This window comes from Meriones unguiculatus, chromosome 7 (assembly GCF_030254825.1).
Source record: "Meriones unguiculatus strain TT.TT164.6M chromosome 7, Bangor_MerUng_6.1, whole genome shotgun sequence".
NCBI classification, from domain to species: Eukaryota; Metazoa; Chordata; class Mammalia; order Rodentia; family Muridae; genus Meriones; species Meriones unguiculatus.
In genome coordinates, this window is record NC_083355.1 from 88,866,146 (window position 1) to 88,887,856 (window position 21,711).

Below are 21,711 nucleotides of genomic sequence, written 5' to 3' on the forward strand. Positions count from 1 at the left end.
TACCACCATACACACCATCAGGACAAAGAGCTTTCATTAAACTTTTCAAGTGAAGAAAAAAAAAAAAAGGGAAACATTAACTCATATACAATTTTAGATTCTATTATGATCACATTGCTTAACAGGAACTCAATGACTGGCTCTTTGACCTCCCCACCTCGCAAGAGAGGAGCAGTACTGTTAGGCCACAGAGGAGGACTTTGCAGCCAGTCCTGAAAATACCTGACAAAAGGGAGTCATATGAAAGGGGAGGAGGTCCTCCCCTATCAGTGGACTTGGAAAGGGGCAGGGAGGAGATGAGGGAGGGAGGGTGGGATTGGGGAGGAAATGAGGGATACAGCTGGGATTCAGAATTAACAAAATGTAACTAATGAGAAAAATAAAATTATAGAAAAAAATAAAATAAAATAAAATAACATAGTAAAAAAAAAATGATCACATTGCTATTTATTCCTTCATTCATTTAATCCTTTGAGACGGGGTCTCACGCTATAGCCTATGCTAGTCTTGAAATCACTTTATAGTCCTGGCTGGTCTAGAACTTACGATGTACTCCAGTTTGGTCTCAAACTTGCCATCCTCCTTCCTCGGCCTCCAGAGGGCTAAGATTGTAGGCATGTGCCAACATGTCTGGCTATCACACTACTATTAACTCCCCAAAGTATATAGTATAGAGTGAGAAGAGAAAACAGAAATTATCCAAGACTATATGACCACCCCCAGGCCCCTGGATTTGGCCCTGCCCAGACAACATAGGACGTAAAGCTGTACACAATCAAGTTCACATGTGTGGACACTGGCTGCTAGCGCCATACCACAGAAAAAGAGAGGGGCCACTGTGGAATGACTACCAAACCCAAAAGAAGAACTCCAGCAAGCCAGGGGAGGGGGGCTGAAGTCCCCCAGTGATCTAAGCTTGGAACGTGTTCCATAAAACCATGAAAAATGCCAGTTTCCCACTTCTACCCTGGGATGTGGACAACTAAGCAGAGCCCAGGTAGTGGTGTCAGAGGCTGGGCACACTGAGTCCAGAAGAACCAGTGAAGCACATCTCCTAAGACAAGGCATGCCCTTTCCTCTTCTCTACCTTTTCTTTGGCCCTGAGTTGGTCAAACATCTCCTGAATCTCATGTTTCCAGTCATCCTGCAGGCAATGGAAGGAGTCCTTGGGCATCTCAAAGAAACCAGACTCTTCTATGGTCGTTAGCTGGTCCAGGATACTTGTGAAAGATGGACGTGAGTGGGGGTCTGGATTCCAGCAGTCTGAATGGAAAATGAGAAGAAAGAGGAAGCATGAGTGGGCAGAGGCAAACGGAAGCCTCGTGATATTTCATGGCCCCACTTACCGGAAAATGGCCTCAATTCTCCTTCTAGGGCTGGAGAGATGGCTCAGAGGTTAAGAGCACTGGTTGCTCTTCCAGAGGACCCTGGTTCAATTCCCAGCACCCACATGGCAGCTCACAACTGTCTGTAACTCCAGTTCCAGAGGATCTGGCACCTTCACACAGACATACATGTAGGCAGAACATCAATGCACATAAAAATAAATAAATCTTAAAAAACAAAAAGAAGAAGAAAAGAAAATAGAGCCCTGCATTTAGGGAATCCCCAGGCAGTAAGGCAGACTGTCATCATAACCATGAAGAGGAGAAACCAAAAGTCAGACACTCCACTGGAATGTGCACTTACCCCACACTCTGCAAGGAAAGCGAGAACAAAGCTTTCTGTGCTAACACTGCTGCCACCTGTCCACTTACATGATGCAAGTGAGCCATGGGGGACTATGCCCCAAATCCCAACACATACACAAACTACTATCCCTCACATCTCAGTGGGATAAGAAAGCAAAGAGAAAAGCGTCAGGGTGGGTGAGTCAGGGAGAGTGAGTTCTGCCCAGTCGCCATCTGGTCACAATACAGTAGGCACTTTCCCTGCTCACTTTGCTTAGCTCTGCATTCCTCGCAATATTATGTTTTCGACACAGTGGTCTTAGAACCCCTTTCTTCCCACATGACCTTCAGTTCTACATACAAGATACTCAGGTCTGGGAAGAAGGGCACTGTAGCTTATTCTGTATTACATAATAAGATAAGATACTGAAAAACAAGATAGCAGGTTTTGGTTACTAATTTCTACAGTCACTGCAGAAAAGAACCTGCTTTGGCAGGGTGTGGCCACTGACTAGAAACAGCTCTCCCAACTCTGCCCCCTGGGTGGCTAATATTCCCTGTCCTCTTTCTGCAGCAGACCTCATGACACTGGAAAGTCTCTTCCACGCGCTGCGTAGAGGTAAACGGCCACCAGTCTTCCTGAGACCAGGAGTTGCTTACCTTCCATGAGTTTGGCAAAAGGTTCTGGACATGTAGAAGGAATAGGAAGGGCGAGTTTGTTCATGGCCACTCCATAAGCCACTGCTAACCCATCAATGCCTCGGAAGGGGACCTCGCCCGTCAGCAGTTCCCACAGCAGCACTCCATAGCTGGCAAGAAGAATGAGACAGACACTAAGTAAGAACTAACAGCTACCATCTCACCAAAAGAGCTACCAAGGTTTTCCCCGGCATCCCACACCATCCTCAATCCATAGGAAGACTGATGAAATAGACACACTAATATAAAGAAAAGCCACAAAGCCTACTAGAACAAAGCAAAGACTCTGAAGCCAGGTACATCTGGTTTCGGTCTTGTTCCGTCATTCTTCACTTATAAATCCATGGGCGAATCACTACTTTCTTTTGAGCCTCTAATCCCTCCTCTGTAGGAAGCAATAACACTATCAGTCTCAGAAGGTGTCATAAAATCCAATGAGTCTTTAAGAGTAAAAATAAGTATTCAATGGCCACAGCAATTTTATTGTTTTAGAACAAGGGTCCCACTATGTAGCGTAGCCTCTGCCTGGAACTCCTGATCCTCCTGTCTCTGCCTGGAACTCCTAATCCTCCTGTCTCAGCCTTCCAAGGGCTAGGATTATAGTTGTGCACCAGCATGGCTTACTGTTACTGTTAATGAAATATGCCTGCAGAAGAGACTCTCCCAAACAGAATCTTTCTGTTTTTAGACAACTTTGTCATGGATATAGTTTTTTTAAGCTTTAGAAAAAACAGTGAGCATCTACTCAACATGGATTTTTGCTTCTGCAGATCTCTTTAAATGTCTGCTGGGTTAAATATATTTCTGACTCCAGATCTGTACAAGTAGGACCTTCACAGAGGCTTCTGTCTAGCACTGTGTGGAAAGTTCCACGGGGCAGACTGGGTCAGCATAGCAGAGCAGCACCCTATCTGTGAAAACTTCAGTGTTTCCTACCTAGCAAGTTCATAGAAACCATTTCTCATCTTCTACCAGTCAGGGGATGTGGAACACAAAGTGTAATGAAAGAATTAGTCTATGGATCCACAATCAAAATCAGGAAGAAAACACACACACACACACACACACACACACACACACACAGCATTCTGTCCTTCCAGGAATAAGTTAGAACAGAAAATGTAATGCTATGAACACCCAGAAGGAAGGTTCCACACCACACCAGCCTCAAATTTACTGTAACGCTCCTCACTAGTATGCAGTTACAGCAAAGGCCATATTAATTAAATGATGATGATGGTGGTGGTGATGATGATGATGATGGAGTTGGAGGGATTTCTCAGTAGTTCAGAGCACTTGTTACTCTTGCAGGGGACCAGGTTCAGTTCCAGCACCCACATGGTGGCTAATAACCATCTATAAGTCCAGTTCCAGGGGATATAACATCCCTTTCTCACCTCCGTGGACACCAGGCATGCATGTGGTACACACATACACAAACACTTATATATACATATATATATATATATATATATATATATATATATATTTAAGTAAATGTAATTTAAAATTTTTGTAAGGGCAAAATAATAATTCATAATAACAATAAGGAGGAGAAGAAAAAAAGAAGAAGAAACAGCCCAGTATATACTTATCAGGATACCTTGTTTGTTTAAAGGACCTTGCTATGTAGCCCAGGCTGCTTCAGACTTCCTGTTTGAAGTTCCAGTCTTCTGAGCGCTATGATTCTAGGTTCGTGCCAGCACACTAGACTCTTGTTTTCCTTCATATTGTCACAACGCTGGAGACTGAACCTACAGGGTTGCACATGGTATGCAAATACTCTGCTACTGTGCCCCTCTGCCAAACTGTTTTCTTGGTTTGTTTTTATTGTTGTTCGTTTGTTTTTGAGACAGGGTTTCTCTGTGTAGCTCTTGATTTTCCTGGAACTTGCTCTGTAGCCCAGGCTGGCTTCAAACTCAAGAATCTGCCTGCTTCTGCCTCCTGGGATTAAAGACGTGCTGCCAGCACACCCAGAGCCTTTCAAGGTACTTTGCATGTGCAGGGAGTATGGCACTTTATGACATCATCCTGAATCTGTGTAAGGATTACTTTACAAGTGAAGAAAGTGGTCTTGAATGGGTTTGGTGGTCTATGTAAACCCCAGCTCCTGACACTGAAAAACAGGATAAAAGACATGTATCTTCTACACAGAAATTAGTAAGAGGCAGAAAAAGACAACTAGGGTTCAGAGATGAGCTACAACAGACATACTAGGGCACAAAGGTGGAACCCCTAAAGCAGACCAGAGCGGGAAAAGCAAGTAACCTTTGAGCTAATTCCTGACTGCTAAGGGAATGAGGAAAGTCAGAGCTCCAAGGATAAGGGTCAGCATGTAAAGACAAATGAGCACAGTCTGCTCTCAAATACACGTTGAGTTACCTAGCATGACTCCAAACAGTGCACCAGCCTATAGGCCGGAGTATTGGGTTTGAGGGCCTACAAATGGCCCCTTGGGGTGGTCCAGCCATCCTGGCTTTACTCTATTAAGGCTTCCAGATCCTGTCACTTTCTTTATGAATCTTGACAGGTCACAGCAGTCGTAGAATGTGTCTTTTTTCTCTAGAGAAGTTGGATTTCAGTTGGTGGCTGGCGAGACCATCAGATACTTGGAAAGCCTGCCATGGCTTAGTAAGTTCTGACTGCCGTGCACTGTAGCTGTTTATTTGTCAATCCAGTACTATATTTTAGTCTTCACGTTCTCAAGTTAATAGGTGCCTCTCGCTCAGTTAATAGGTGCCTATAGACAGAGAGCTGCAGCTCTCATCTCTAAGCAAAGAATCTTCTTTTTGCAAGAGATGGAGACTATTACAGAGATCTGGTCAAAATGCAGAGTAAGTGACTGTGGGGTGTCCAACTACAAGTGGTATATCCCCAAGATAGCCCCTACACCTAAGACTCATGCAAAAACTGTGAAAAAGGAAGCAGAAAAATTCTAAGAGTCAAAGGACCAGGACCCCTAAAGCTAGACAGTGTATTCCAGGCAGGAAAATTACAACTGTGAATCCTCAGCAATACTGTTGCCTATACAAGACTTGCCTGATGACACCAGTTGACATGCCTAAGAGGATGGTGAAAAGCTCCTGGGCCCCTATTCCTAGATGAAGAGGTACAGTCAATGTCTGCTGAATGAGGGAGGGAGAATTGTTTTCCCAAGTGCCCAGATAGGTTATCCAATCCCAAGTGGTCAGGCCTAAAAACATGCATATATAAGCAATACTAAATGAACTCAGTAAGTTGTGTGTGTGTGTGTGTGTGTGTGTGTGTGTGTAAAACAATAATCCTTTAGAAAGAGGTCACAGATCTGAGAGGGAGTGGGAGGGACATGGTAGGAGTTGAACAGGGAGAGAGGGGGTGGGAAGAATGTAACTACAGTACTCATGTAGGAAATTCTCAAACACACACAAACACACACACACACACACACATTGGGCAGGTATGGGAATGAGTTCATGCATGGTCTGATGCTCTGGCTGTGCTACTGCAATCCCTAAACATCATCAAGAAGTATACTATTAGAGCTGAAGATGCAGTTCAGTGGTAAAATATCTGTCTGGCATATATAGGCCACAGCTTCCACCCCCAGCAGGGAGAGAAGGGAAAAAAGGAGAAACAGGACCGGCTGAAAAATAAAGAGAAGCTATACTTCTGCCAAACCTTGATTGTGACTTACCTAGACAGTGGTCACACTTGAAAGCTTTTACCATGCAACCTCAAAGATCCCTCAGCACCTCTAGCCAGATTCCTAAGTCAGAGCAACTCACATCCTCAGTTGATTGCTTTCAGTGTAAATGTCCGTTTCTACAAGGGTAAACTAAAACTCGTGGTCCCATAGAGTCCTGTCCTCCATCCAGGCAATGATGATTGGTGTCTTGGCCCTAAATACAGTGTTACAAAGACCTAAATGTGTCCTGTTTGTGTCCCAGCACCCCTTCTCTAATGGTTTCCCACTAGGCCTACTAGGTAGGAAGATGTCTCAGGCCACCTGCAAGGTGTCAGGGATCTCCCCTCCACAGCATCAATGAGGAAAGCTCTGCCATACTGCGCTTGCTGGTTCGTCTGTGATCTGCTCTGCCTGGAGGCTTAAGAGTTGAGGAGGAGAATGGAGACTGTGGCCCATGCATGGCACACAGTAAAGATTCAATAAATGGCACTTGCAGAAGTGAGAGAATCACAAATCAGTTTAGGAACAGCTTTCTACAAGGTCCTGGACATGTATGTGCCCACCCTCGCTGGGACACCTGCTAGATCTGAGCCACAATGGGCCAGTCATTCTGAAGGAGGCTGCCCAAGGCAGAAGAGCGAGAATATACAGTTAGTGAATACTGCTGCCTGAATAGCTAGAAACAGGTATTTTCCTAAAGATCAGAGATCTGTTTGACCCATTCAGAGTGTGCTTGAATGGTGAGAGGTGAAGGCCCATGTAAAGGAGTCAGTAAACCACATCTTCAAAAAAAAAAAAAAAAAAAATCTCATAGCATAGGAGCTGGAAAGAAGCAGGTGCATTATGCTGTCAAGCTGCAGTCATCAACCAAACTGGGGCAAGGGCTTAAGTCCTAGAACAATTTTATTGTTTAAAAGGATTTTTACTTAGCTTTTTAATTACAGGGGAAGGTGCCTCCAAAGTCCAAACTGGAGAACACTGGACCCTCTCCAGTTACAGTTACTGGCAGTTGTAAGTTGCCCAATGTTGATGCTGGAACTAAACCAAATCCTCTGCAAGAGCAGTATGCACTCCTAACCACCAAGCCATCTCTCCAGCATCCTGAGGAATCACAGGCCCTGCTGACTAGTTTTAAGTCAACTTGACACAAGCTAGAGTTAATCTGAAAGAAGGAAGCAATAATTGAGAAAATGCCCCAATAAGACCCAGCTATAGGCAAGCCTGTAGGGCATATTCTTAATTAGTGATGAAGGAGTACCCAGCCCACTGTGGGTGGTTCCATCCCTGGGCTGGTGGTCCTGAGTTCTAGAAAGCAGGAGGAACAAGGCAGTAAACAGCACCCCCTCCATGGCCTCTGCTTCAGCTTCTGTCTCCAGGTTCCTACCCTGCTTGAGTTCCCGTCCTGACTTCCTTCGATGACGAGCAGTGATGTGGAAGCATAAGCCGAATGAGCCCTTTCCTCCCCAAGTTGCTTTGGTCACAGTACTTCATAGTAATTGCAGTAACTCTAAGAAACTGGTAGACCGTGTGATAATATCCAAGATATTTTCCACTGACCGGTTCCAGTCAGGGAGCTAAATAATTTCACTGGATGCCTCTCACTATAGCTCCTGCAACTCGCTTCCAACAGCAGTAATTATAAGACCCAAATCTGAGACTTGTAACAGGGTATTTACGTAAAGGTTGAGTCTCATCTATTGCCGTATGGAAGACAAATACGTGCACTAGTCCTGTTCTGTCCTGCCTGCCACTCCTGTCAGACCCTGAATTAGGTGTTCACCCTCCCTTCCCACCAAGAACAGGCATGGAACCTCGTGAGATTCTGTCCACATCACATCATCACCAACAGAAGCAACCCAGTAGAGAACAAAACCTGAGAGAAGCGAGACAGGACAGTAACCATGTTACCCTGTAAAGAGAGGAAAGGGAGGGAGAGTGCCCAGTGGCTTTGACTGAGGGTAGGACGGTACTTCTCCAGCAATCGCTTTCTTCCTGTTTTAGCTGGACACACAGTAGCTAAAGCTGCATTTGGTGTCTCTTCGGGGCCAAGCGGATAAGCAAGTGCAGGCAACGGGACAGAGGAGCTGTGTACAACACGCAGACCGTCTCCAAAGCAAAGGCAAGGTCTGGCCACGACTAAGCTTGCTCTCCTTTCCTGCAGACTATAAGTCAGAAGTAACTGTAGCTCAGATTAAACGGCTGGGACAAGGAACCTGGGGAACCTGGAGAAGCTGGGTCTCGTGGGGCACAACCGTCCTAGCAGCCTGGACTACTCCTTGAAGCAGAAATACATTTCTCTTATGTACGCATCCACACCAATGGGTCTCCTTGTAATCCCAGGCTAATTGATACATCAATGAGGCCTAATTAGTGTCAATCTCATTAGTGTGGGAGACACTGCATGTGCTCGGCTGCAATGGAACTGCTCTTTTTTACAGATCTACAGCAGTTGGTTATCAGGTCAAACATTTTACAAGGTGGAAAACTGACTCCCTACTAGGTACCTCATCCTATAACTAATATGCAGCGAGATTAGAGTGGACAAACAGAGTAGAAAACAACACTGAGAGGAATTAAACAAAAGAGAATATCTCATATTTCTGGACTGGAAAACCCAATTACTATGATGTGCATAGTCCCCCAAATAATTCATAGAGTAAACACAATTCATCTGGAAATCCTAAGTGTCATCCTAGATGGTGGCACTTATAAGCCAATACTTGGGGATACAGCGGGAAGCCCAGGAAGTCAAGAGCTTCCTTGCCTATACATCTAATCTGAAGCCAGCCTAAGCGATAAGAGACTAGTCTTAAAACAAGAAAAACAAAACAAAAACCAGCTGCTTATTTTGTAAATGAACAAGATGAAGCCAAGATTTATAAAGAATTGCAGTGGACTCAGAATGATGAAAACAATTTTTAAAAAGCAAAATTGGAGGACTCTCATATCCTAACTTCAAAACTTACCACAAAGCTGCACATTCATTAATCAAGAAAGGATAATGCCACCTTAGGTGCAGACACAGACATGTTAGCAGAGAACTGTGAGCCCAGAAATAAACCCTCACACTCCTCAGGAGCTGGCTCTGGCAGGGATGATGGTGTTTCAATGGGAAGAGAACAGTCTCTGCAATGCGTGTTCCCAGACACAAGTGATCACACATGAAAACATAAAGTTTGGACTCCACCTCACACCACATAAAAATCAAGTTAACATGGATCAGAAATCTAAGGGTGAAAACTAAGACTATAAAATTCTTAGAATAAACAGAGCTAAGAATCTTCACAGCTTTGTCTGAGGTGATGCGTTCTTAGGATGACACCAAAAGTCATGTGATAAGAGAAGACTAAGAAACAGTTGGATTTCCAAGATTACTACTGAGAATTAGCCAAAAAAAAAAAAAAAAAAAAAAAAAAACAAAAAAAACACAGAGTGGGAAAATATTTTTAAATCACATATTATAGGCAGGCAATGGTGGTGCACACCTTTAATCCCAGCACTCAGGAAGCAGAGGCTTGTGGATCTCTGAGTTCAAGCCAGTGTGGTCTACAGAGTGAGTGCTAGGGCTACACAGAGAAATTCTGTCTTAAAAAAAAAATCATGTATTAAAATATACTTGATATTAAAATATTTAAAACTCAAAAATAAAAGACAATCCAGTTTTTAATTGGTGCAACAGTTGAACAGACACATCTCCTGGGAAGATACACAATGAGACACACAACACACAGTGAACACCAGAGATCAGAGTTCAGCAGTTGTTCAGGAAATGCAAAGTAACACCTCGGTGAAACACAGCCTCACAGACGAGGATAGTGGATGTCTGTAACTAAAACACGTGTGAAGTAGAGGGGTTAGAGTCTTGGACCAACGGGATTTAAATGGAGCATCTGTGACCAAAACCATTTGCTAGACCCTCAGAAAGTCACACTCACACTTAACTGCAGTCATGCAATTAAGGAATATGCTCAAGTGAATGGAAAACATATGGTCAAAAAAGAATGTCCACAGCAGCCTTATTCATAGCATCCCCAAAGTGAAAGCCACACGCTATCATGTAATGAATGACTGAATAGACAAACATGGCCTGCCTGTATCATGGAATACTAAAAAGCCATAACAAGAATGAATTTCTAACAAAGCTATAACATGAGTGAATTTGTAAACATTATGAGTGACAGAAAAGCAACTATTGTGTGATTCCATTGATGTGACTGTGGCGACAGAGGCTAATCCACAGACAGAAAGCAGGTCTGACTGGAGTATGACAAGCAGAAGGCATGCAGATTCACTGAGGTTTAGAGACATCTTTTGAAAATAGTGATTGTAGTGGATTGGATGGTGGCCCCAGAGCTATCTGTTGATGCACTAGAATTCAGAATCCATAGTGGACAGGGACTCCTCTAGGGTCTTGAGGGTGGGGCCCTGCTGTACAGAAGTCACACGTTTGGCCTCCAGAGCTATGAAAGAACAATCTCTACCTCTGTAAATCATCGGTATGTGGAGACATGTTACAGCAGTGTAGAAAGCAGGCGACAGTGGTGGCTGGTGCTCAGCTTACTAATTCACTTAGGCTTGTTTAGGTTTTGTAGGGGTTTTGTTTTTGTTTTTATGAGACAGTGTCTCAGGTATCCCAGCTGGCCTCAACTAGCTGAACGTCTGATCCTCCTGCCTCCACCTCTTGAATACTGGGACTTTCTGCATCCAGGGTCCTGTGCACACTAGGTAGGTACTCTACCCTCTGAGCCACACCCCAGTCCTGAAGTCAGTTTTATGAATGCTGAAATGTACTGACGTACGTACTATAAAGGGTGTACTTTATGATACAGGAATGACAAACACATATGCAAACAGAAACACAGGTACCTGTGCTCTCTCTGCCACATGGCAGGAAGCACCAATCCTAGACTGGGGTACACAGATACCCCACAGTCTTTTCTTCTATATGTGGTGTCACTGTGTCCTTCAGACAGGACAAAAAAAAAAATCTATCCTATAGCAGCTTATCTTCCCTCAATGGCAACATGATTTTTTTTTTAAGATCTATGTCCTTGGGACCTCCTGGGTTGACACTTGCTGGTAAAGATGGCTGGCCATGTCTAGTCTGTAACTTCACAGTTCTTAGGGCCCGCTGGGGACCCATCTATTTCCATTTCTAGATAAATGTCCAACACACGAAGCCCTGGGTAAAAGAATAACCAGAAAACTAGAAAGGATAATTTCCAAGTTATCAAGAAAAAGACAGCACAGAGAGAACCCACTGGCTCAAGAGCTAACAGGGAGGACACCAGGTTAAGTCCTCCCTGAGTCCAGCAGTAGCAGCTGCTGAAGCTAAGCCAGGTAGCTGAGCCAAACTGCTGCTTGGTGCAGGGTGATTTCTCACCCTGAAGATCGGAGACGGAAGTCCATGGTGCCCCAGGAAGCTGCTGAGCTCTCCTGAGGAGCCATCTAGACCATGAAGTGCCTGCATAGATGAAGTCATCGCCACAGCATCCCTTAGCAACACGAAAATCAGTACAGATTAGTCTGAGAGCTCACACAGCCCCACATGGGGTGCCTTGGGTCTATGCAATCTTAATTCCAAGTCTTGAAATGTGAAGCAGAACAGACCTGGGAACTCAGAGGCCACGCCTTACCTCCACACATCGCTGCCTTTGGAAAACATTGAAGCACGGATGACTTCGGGTGCCATCCAAGCGTACGTCCCCGCCGCGCTCATCTTGGTGGTCCGGTGCCATTCCCGAGCCAGCCCAAAGTCAGTGATCTTCAGAATCTTGTTACTCAGGTCTCCGTTCTCCACCTTCTGCAGGATCAGTACTGAGTGAAGAAAGCAATACAGGAGAAACCAGACAAGCATTAGTCGCAGGGCCTCTGCTGTCCACCTGCCATCTCCTGCAGACTCTGCTGTTCTGATACCACTGCGATGGCAGAAACGCCATGCCAACCCCACAACAGTTCATTCTGCACCGGATATTTCTGTGGCCATCTTCTCAAGTCCCTGTAGTGCCCTTACAAGGTTGGCATTTCAGGTTGACCATCCCTTATCCAAAAACTATTTAGAGGTCAAGTCTACACAGGTGCTTCCAAATCTAAAAGGACCCCAACCTTGAAGCTCTTCTGGTCCCACAAATGTTAGATAAGGGGTACTCGGCCTGTCTTGCCATCATGGTGTCACAATTCAGGCCTGGATCCCAGGCAGCCTGATTTGAGAGCCTGCTGTGAGTCATAGGACCCTTCTGAGGAACAGCCACCTGGGCTCCCCGAATCAAAGCACACATAGGTTATACCCACTCACAGGGCACGGGGACTAGACGGCTCTGTGACCCCGTTACAGCCACATCGCATTTACCTCTGACATTGTGGCACTGAAGTACCTACACAGTTCATGTTCAACACGCCCAACATGCATGAATTCAGTTCATACACCTGAGTTACAGGAGATACATATTGCAAAAAAGCATAAAAACAAACAAAAACGTGTGTTAAGATAAGTTTACCAGTTAATGTTGGACCACATTCACAGCTCACTTAGACATATGAGGTCCATACGCTGTGGGTTGGACACACTGATGCTCTTAAGAAAGCCTGTCTACTGGGCTCTGGAGATTTTTGTCATAATCCAGGCAGGTACCCCAACCAATTGAGATTGACTGACGAGCTCGGGAAGGTCAGAGACACACACATGTGCACACTCATGATATCCTCAGTGCGAATACTCGAGGAGGAGGAGCTGGTGCAGGGATGACTCCATAGCACTGCAGTGTGGAAGGCAGCCTGGTGCTCCTAGGATGACAGTGAGGTAGCCACCACACCCATACGGTGGTCCCAGCCATCAATGTAGACCTGGTGGGCGACAATCTAGCTAAAACCCACCCCAAACCAAGCTGACTATGAGGCCAGACTTGAACTAGGAACCCTGATGAGTCAGGCACTAGGAAGCTATCGGAATCACCTCGGGGCACGCCTCCTTGTCCCAAGTGGGATGGTTCAAAGGTTTTCTGTGAGTACAGCCTCACTGGCTGGACACAGCCTTGCCTCTATCTGTGTAAGTGGGCGATCAGAGCCCGAAGGAAGGTGCCCCCTTCACCCCTGTGAGGAGGAAACCTGCTACAGCCTAAGTTTTCAAAGGGATTCAGACAGCTCCAGGAAAACAATACAAACGGTACACGCTAACTCGCAGCTCTGTGCGTCCAGCAGACCTGGCGGCGTCTCGCTATCCTCCCTGTGCCTGCTTCACTCACACTGCAGACCCTGACAGCAAAGACTCTTCAATTAAAGAACAGGTGCTTCAAGACACGGGCACACCCCTCTTCTCCATTCCAACTCCCACCCACTAACTGTCACACCTTGAAGGGATGTGGCCCAAGGAGCTCCAGGTCCTACGTGCTTCTTGGAAAAACAGCAGTGTGCCAGGATTACCAGCAGCTACAGAGCTAGAGGCTGGAAAGAAAACAACCCCACCCTCGACCTAAAGGACTAAGCCTCCTGCTCCACACCCTCTCTACGCCAGACGTGTCCCTCCCCACCCTGGCTTCCCCAAGCCAGGTGCCTGAACAGATAAAAACAAGAGGGAAAAAAAGTGTTCCTCCATCTAGGGGGGAGAGGGGAGGAAACCTCCAGAATCTTCTGAGACAGAAACAACACAAAAGCAGACATTCAAAAGAGCCATGTAAGTGACACTAAGGAAACTCCCCATTCCCACTCCAGAAGGCCACCAGCCACTGACTGTCCAGAGCAGCCCATGAATAGACACTAAGTGGGGTCCAGTCACCCAAACCCTAAATGGCTGGGATAGGTTGCAACCAGGGGAGAGATGACACTTCATATTAGTCTGTTGGATGCTTAAGTGAGATGCAAGATGGATGGAGCAGGAATCAGCCATGGGCTGCCTGTCTGCATGGGGTATACAGCGAGCTATAGGTCAGTGCCCCTGCTCACTACCGCCCCCCCAGACTCTGCCGACCTCACACAATTGCCCTTTTTGGACACCCCTTCCCCCCCACCCGTGACCTAGGGCCTACCCTCATCAAAAAGTGGGACTCTAACCTGGACAAGCTGCTGCCTCAGCAGGCGGCAGCTCAGCGTTCTGAAGTGTGAGGAAAGCAAACACTTGTGAAAGCTGCGCTTTGCACTGCTGTTGTACACGAGTTAGTAGAGATGAAATGTGAAGCACACACGCAAGCACCGTACAGCAACATCCAGCAGAGTGCAGCTCATCTGCAGCGCTGCACAGCTGCCACCTCCCTTTGTTCCAAGACATTTTCATCACCCAAAAGGAAGCCCTGTAACCACTAAGCAAAGATCCCAATTCCTAACCTTCTCTCCTCACAGGCCCTACTACCTCCACATCTGCTTTGAGCCCGTGTATTTACCTCTTGTGAATACTTCAGAAAACAGAATGCTACAGTACAGTATCTGTCTTCACTTAGTGTGTTCAAGGTTTGTCACATTACAGCTTCTGTTGGTACCATATTCATTTTAATGGCTAATAATATTCCATTGTAATAAATTCCTGCTATCCATGAAAGAGGACAGCTACTCAGTTTGGATCATATGCTGTATGTGTAACTGAACATAGCTGTTTACTGACATCATCTTTCAGAGTCCTTTACTCATCTCTAAGAAGCAGGAGGATGACCCTCCCTGTTTCATCCATGTCAGGAGAGATGTGAAAAGATTGGGTCAGTTGTGTTCAGTTGGAGACCGGTGGGGATAGGGGTAGAATCCACATCCCCCTCCCCCATAGCCTTGTTCTCTAACATCTGTACTATATGATTAAGAGGCAAGAAAGAAATTCTTTAAGCTTAACTCTTTTTCCTCAATGCTACAGCCGATTAACTTTTGCTCTCTGCTCTCCCACTACTATTTCTTCCTCGGCAGCCAAAACCAACTGCACACAATTGAACAGCTCACATGTCTAAACAGTCCCTGCAAGGGCATGAAGTGTCTATCATCTTTTCCTCTGGAATGCCATGGGATCCGACTCCTGGAGGGTAAAAACCTCATTCTCTTCTTCAGCCCTTGACACTCTGCTCCAGAAACCGTGCCTAAGGCCAGGCGCTTGGCAAGGACTGCCTCCTGCCTAGCCAGTTATGGAGTGAGGTGTACCTGTGCATTTGCTCTGGCTGTGGCCTCCCCATGTTAATGTTGACAAGTACTGGGGGATGAGCAGTCAGAGAAAGTAACACCTCAGCCAGGGGTTCCCCATGATTGACAGACACACCTTGGTGCACTGTTGGGTAGAAGTTACAGAAGAAGGGATAATTCGGAGATTTTGCCTGGCATGGCTGTACCAGTTACTTCAGCAGCCTGTGGCCTTGATACACAGCAGAAATCAATGTGATGGAAAAAAATTTTATACAGGTTTCCCATTTTAGAGGACCTCAGTCCACCATGGTGGGGAGGGCATAGTGCTCACTGCAGAGGATGGAGAAGCAGTGGGTCCTCATGTTACAACCCTGAAGCTGAGCTACAGCCTTTTAAATCCTGCTCTTATCCATCTACTTCTGACAGCCCGGCCTTGGGTCCCAAAGGCTCTACCACCTATTAGCTTGGTAATGGGCTTCATGAACTAGTTCTCCAGTTAAAAAAAAAAATATATATATATATATGTATATATATACATATATACGTATATACACACACATATATATACATATATATGTATATACACACATGTGTAGACATGCTCATGCTACAGCATGCAAGTGCAAATTCAAAGACAGCTGCAGGAATCAGTTCTCTCCTTCCATGTTGGGCCTGCAGATCAAACTCTGGCCGTCAGTCTTACCAGCCGGCACCTTCATGCGCTAAGCTATCTCGACAGCCACTCCTTCTCTCTCCTCACTTACTTTTTTCATATTCTTTGCTCTCCTTTTCTTTCTGAGCTTTGCTGCTCTGTATTCTGACCCTTCTATTGTGCTTTTATTCCCCATCATGGTTTTCTAAGTTCTAAAAGTTCTTTCTCCTTTTCTCATTTGGGGGGTGGTGAGAAGCACAAATGCTCCTGGCAACAGCTGCTTCTGTAGAATAGGTTTAATGCCTGTCCCCTGTCTTTTTGTTTGCTTTCTGCCACTTTCCTTTCTCTTGAAGGGCTTCTTCAGTCAGTGCTTTAGTCTCTAGAGTACTTTGCTGAGTCAGGCTCATCCTTGGCTCTCTGTTGTGATTCAGCACATAGCTGTGCTTGTGTGCAAAGAGGAACTCCTTAGGTTTTAAAGGTACACACTGAAATATTTACACGTGAATTGAAAAGTTTCCTTTAAAGTTTCCTTCAAAATGGTAAAGAGTAGAAATGATCAGCGTGATAGAAGGAAGAAGAGCTGTGAGTTAGTAACTGTTGAGACAGCGTAGAAGAGGTGTCATGGTACCATCCTCCTCATACGGGCACATGACTTCTATAGCAGGAGGAAAAAGGAAAGAAGGGGAGGGAAGGATGGAGGGAAGGGGGAAGGAAGGAAAGCGGTAGGGAGGAAAGAAGACACTCACAGCATCAATGTCTCTTCTACCTAATGGAGAATTCCCTCTGAGCCATACCAGGAAGGAAGAGGAAAACAGAAACAGACATGGACCCAGGATGCTGGGTCCACCCTAGAGCTGAGCTACCCCTGTGGAATCCTCTCCAGGACTTCCACTTCTCTACCTCTGACATTCTGTAATTCCCTGAAAGCACTATCAGTCTTCCTAGGGCTCAGTCAAGCTCTGCCAACTGCCTTGAAATAAGAATGGAAAAACCCAAACTCCAAGGGTAAAGATGTTAGGGAAGTGACTCTATGCCAGAGGGACACAAAGAGCCCATGCCCTCGCCATTGCAGCCTTTAGGGTCCCTAAGGTGACATTTGAGAACTTCATTTCTGCACAAGGGAAGAAGAGGGATGATCTAGACCCACAGCCACAGCCACTGCCAGGAGTCGTGAGTGCCCACAGAGCTGCTGCTAACACGGAGCAGCCCCTCTGCCCTGACTCAGCAAGAGCACAGCGGGAGAGCCTGGCCAGGGGCCACGACCAGACACAACAGCACGACCAGGACACATCCCCCAGCTCCCCCGGGCCTGGCCCTCTGCCCACTCTATCTCTTTAGGCAAGGCCAAGAGAGACCAGACTTGCTTACTGGGCAAATGATTCACTGCCTAGACTCCCTGACTCCAGGCTCCAGCAGAGGTGTGGTGCGACCTGAGCATGGCCGGGAGATGCCAGCAGTAGCTGGGGCCCTGGTTGGGTTCACGTCAGCAGAGTCTCACCAAGTTTCACCTGCATAGCCAGCAAAGCCGGGCTTCTCCACAAGCACTCAGACCCATGGAAGGGTGGAGAAAATGGAGTCTTTGGGCCCTAAGGATCCACCCCTTCTTGGAATAGATAAGCAAACAGATAAGTGCAAGGCCAGGAGCACTCAATGCAATGATCTTCCCCTGGGTCTCAGCAGGAACAAAGCTGAACCACAATGGCCTCTCCTGCACAGAGCACAAGATACTTGACAGGAGACATGTTTGTGATATATATATATATCAAGGCATCAGAGGATGCTTCTTTTAAATTTCTTCAGGCACTGGGCTGAAAATACTTGTTCTAGGGCCCTCCATTAATCACCGAAGAGGCTATACTAATAATTTCTAACTTATTAAACTATGTCCCTTCTGCTTTAGGAAGCATCTTTGGGATGCTACTGAAAGTTACAGTGTGCACTAACTTAGAAGAGAAAGCATACCCCAGCTAGTGGTTACGAGACCTCCGTGCCAGGTTCTGCACTACATGACTCACACCCATCGCCATCTTGAATCATCTCAGCAAACAGGAGGGCATTTTACTAAGCCTACTTTCAAATGTGGAAGACTGGAATTCAAACAGGCTGGTCCACAGGAAAAGCAGAATGCAGACATAATGTCAATCAACGCTCCAGACCACCATGCTATAGTGTGCAGCCCTAATAGAAACACTTATGAGAGTTTACACTTCAGCACACCACCACATACACACCACAGAAGAATTAGACACACTTTCTCTAGACGCATATAGCCATTCAGCAGCACATCACAGCCCCTAAAAGACCCACCTGCCTGTTGCCTTTTCCCATCCACAGCTTGAACAACCCTTGGCCTCCAACTCCAGAGGTGCTAACAAATGAAAGAGAGAGGCACAGAGACAGCGAGGTAAGGGTTAAAGCAGAAGGTTGGAGTCAGCACTTCTGGTGAGAGAAGCCAAACTGAAAACAAAGCAGAAATGGACTGCATGGCACTAGCGATCCTGGCAGCCTGTTATGGAAGGGCTGGGATTAATGACAGGAAGAGCCTGAAATCTGTGACCGACTGTTGGTCACCTCACTTGTTCTCTCTCCCCGCATGGTAACAGGATCCACTTATTCACGGTTCCAGAAGGGCATGGTGACTTACAACACAATGCAGTCAGTCTCTCTCTTCCAAGGATAGCCAGTTAACTGTCAGTGTTAACCAACAGTGCGATGCAGTTGAGGGCCTCTGGCCCTTGATTCTCACCCACCCCTGCACTGTGTGGCCTGGAAAAGGAGAGTGAGTGCTGCCATCTTAGGACCATCAAGCCAGGACCATACTGCACAGCCAGCAGAGCCGTGAATGGAACAAAGATATTGCACCAACCCCGTTAGGTTTCTATTGCTGTGATAAACACCACGGCCAAAAGCAACACAGGGAGGAAAGGGTTCATTTCATCTTATAGCTCACAGTCCCTGGTGAAGGGCAGGAACTTGAGGCAGAAATCAAAACAGAAGCCATGGACGGGTGCTGCTTACTGGCTTGCTTTTCATGGCTTGCTCAACCTGCTTTCTTATATAACCCAGGACCAACTGCCCACCCACAGTGGGCCATGCCCTCTATAGGCCAATTTGATGGAGGCATCTTCTCGATTGGCATTCTACCTTCCCAGATGACTCTGGCTTGTGTCAAGTTGACAAAAACACTAACCACAAATGCAGTCTTTGTTCTCCTCTAAACATCATGAGATTGTCCTGCTGTCTACATTTCTATCTACTTTCTGGTCTTCAGAACATCCCACTAAGCTCTGCTTACAGCATCTGCAGCCGACAGCTTCAGACTCTTCCACATTCCTGCCACAAACCAGTTCCAAGGGCTGAACTGAACAGCCAGGCTCATCATAGCAACAGCTCTGTCTCTCAGGACTAATGTTCTGTGTCCTTACTTTTTCCATCATTGTGTCAGAATACTGGACAGAAACAACTTCTGGGGGAAGGTTCATTCTGGCTCACGGCTCAGGGGATGAGCCCACCACAGTGGGAGTACAAGGCATGGCTAACACAGGATCAGCACGCAGAAGCACAGAGTGTGGGCCGGAACCTGGTTATGTCTCTAGTCCCAACTCTGCCATCTCCACTCCATGTAGCTCCCCCAGACAGCACCCCCAGCCGAGAACCAAATGTTCTAACACCAGCCTGCGAGGGGCATTTCACATTCAAACCATGCATGGATTAAAACTCCACGACTAAACAAAAGCAGCATCCCAGTGTACCAGAGCTCAGAACTGAGATCAGCAGAGCCCCTCTGTGCTGCTGTGAAATGAACCAACCCGAAACATATGCTTCCGCTGTATATTTTTAAAGTATTATGTCACGTTCTATAATAAGTTTTGATATAAACCTTTTTACATGAAAAAAGTCTGTATATTGAAAATCCAAATGAATCAGGCCCCACGCGAAGCACTGGGTGTTAAAAAAGAAATTGAACTAGGACTCACAAAGATGACTAACCAGCAAAAAAATAAAAAAAATAAAAAAAAAGGTCAGAGACCTTCACTATCTATTGTAAGCCACGTATATGCTTTGGTTGTCTCTAGCCCTCCCTCTGTTTTTGTTTATTTGGTTTTTTGTTTTGTTTTGTTTTTAAATAGGAGCCCATGCATGCATGGCTGGCCTTTAACTCACACAACATAGCCAAGGATGGCCTTGATCTCCTGATATGTCTGCCTCTAAAGTACTGGTATTACAAGCATGAATTGACATGCTCCGACTCTCTCGTTTTTTAAGAAGGCCTTTCACTGTTAACCATTGAACACTAGCTAGCCTTATGAAATCGTCCTGCCTCAGACTCCCAAGTAGCAGGGGATACAGGTGCATACCACTGAGTCTGGCTACTTTTCTGTTTTGCCTTAAAGAGATTTTGCCACTTTGAACTTTACATTTAATTAGACTATGTTAGTAACATGAAACAGATACCTAGTCGACAGTGACCTGCTTTGTTTTTTTAACCTAGGTTATCTATGTGCTTCTTAAAATTCTTTTTTTAATCAGGGATCGACATGCATCTCAGTAGCATAGCATTTCTTTAGTGTGCGCAAAGCCTTGAGTTACAATAAAAATTATGTCCAAAAGATAAGGTAGCAGCTGGGGAGCTGGCTCAGTGGGTGAAAACACCTGCCATGAAAGTAGAAGGGCCTGAGTGTGAATCCCCAAGAGAAGCGAGAAACACAGTGTGAGCGCGTGAGCCCTAATCCTAGGGCTCCTGTGGGAAAATGGGAGACAGAGCCAAGAGGATCCCTAGAAGGCCAGCTGGCCTGGCCCATACAGGAGAAAGGCAGCAAAGAAACCCTGTCTCAAATAAGACGAACTGACACCCCAGGCTATACTCTAACAAACAAATGTGCACCATGACACACATGTGCCTGCATTCACACATATAAAAGCAAGCGCACACACACACAATACAGTAGGCAATTTAACATTATCTGTAACTACATTATAATAAAACAGGAGTATGCAAAAATAATAGTTCACTTTAGGTTTTGGCTATTCTGTCTGTCTGTCTTCTGTCACACAGGAAAAGCCCCTGAAAGACACACATTGAAATGCTAACGCTGGAGATCTCTCTGTAATGGAAATCTAAATGTTTATCCATACTGTCAAACTCATCACATTTCTACATGTAGTTCTATTAGTATCAAATTTTAAGTCACTTAATAACAGCAGTGGCTACTGTTTCTTGCATGCCTTCTATATCTCAGCTGCAGCACAGGGCTTCCACATACATGGTGCCTGAGCCACTCTTTTTGGCATTCCTGCAAGCTGAATAGCATCACCATTTTACCCACAAGAAAGCTGGGGCTCAAAGTTAAGCAGCTTTTCCATATCTAGGAGGAAGAGCCAGGCCTGGAATGTCACTCTGGCTCCTCCAGCACTCCACAATGCCCCTCCACACTGGCCAAATGTTGAGCAGTTATGTCTACAATCCCTTCATTTTCTCTGTAGCACTGGAGCCACCTTCTTGTCACGGGACAGCCTCAGATCATATATAATTGGGCAGGGACCTCGTCCTATACTATGTTCTAAAGTTTAACATCTAAACAAACGAGTGCTTGCATCCCTGCCAGACACACCAGCACTGCAGGTGGCTTTCTGCTGAGCACTGTCTAGGTGACTGGTGTTTCTCATTGAGAGGGCAAAGAAAGAAAACCTGTGTTTAAATGGGAAGAGAACTAGCAGAGATGCTACCAAAATTATTAACAACACTAATTCTACTCCTGACGACACAGCTCCTTCCACTGGAACTTTTTTGGGGGAGGAAGGGGGGAGTATCTTAGCCTAAAACCAAACTACTTGAGTATTATTCTGTACCAGCCTTTTATACCTAGATTAGAAGGAAGTGTTTGGGAATCTCTGGCCAGGTGTAGTAAACGCTTACTGGCATCCAGGCACAATTCTGG

General features: G+C 45.8%; 1 protein-coding gene across 2 annotated transcripts in view; it reads right to left on the bottom strand.

Moving 5' to 3' along the window:
* The window catches only part of Map3k9 (mitogen-activated protein kinase kinase kinase 9), a 71,731-nt gene that overhangs the window by 19,462 nt on the left and 30,558 nt on the right, over positions 1-21,711 (bottom strand). For both annotated transcript variants that reach the window (XM_021653943.2, XM_021653933.2), the window contains exons 3-5: positions 11,670-11,850; positions 2,331-2,479; positions 1,088-1,263 (exon numbers count right to left, since the gene is read on the bottom strand). In XM_021653943.2, the coding sequence (XP_021509618.1) occupies positions 1,088-1,263; positions 2,331-2,479; positions 11,670-11,850 (506 nt within the window). The remainder of the gene's footprint in view (positions 1-1,087; positions 1,264-2,330; positions 2,480-11,669; positions 11,851-21,711) is intronic.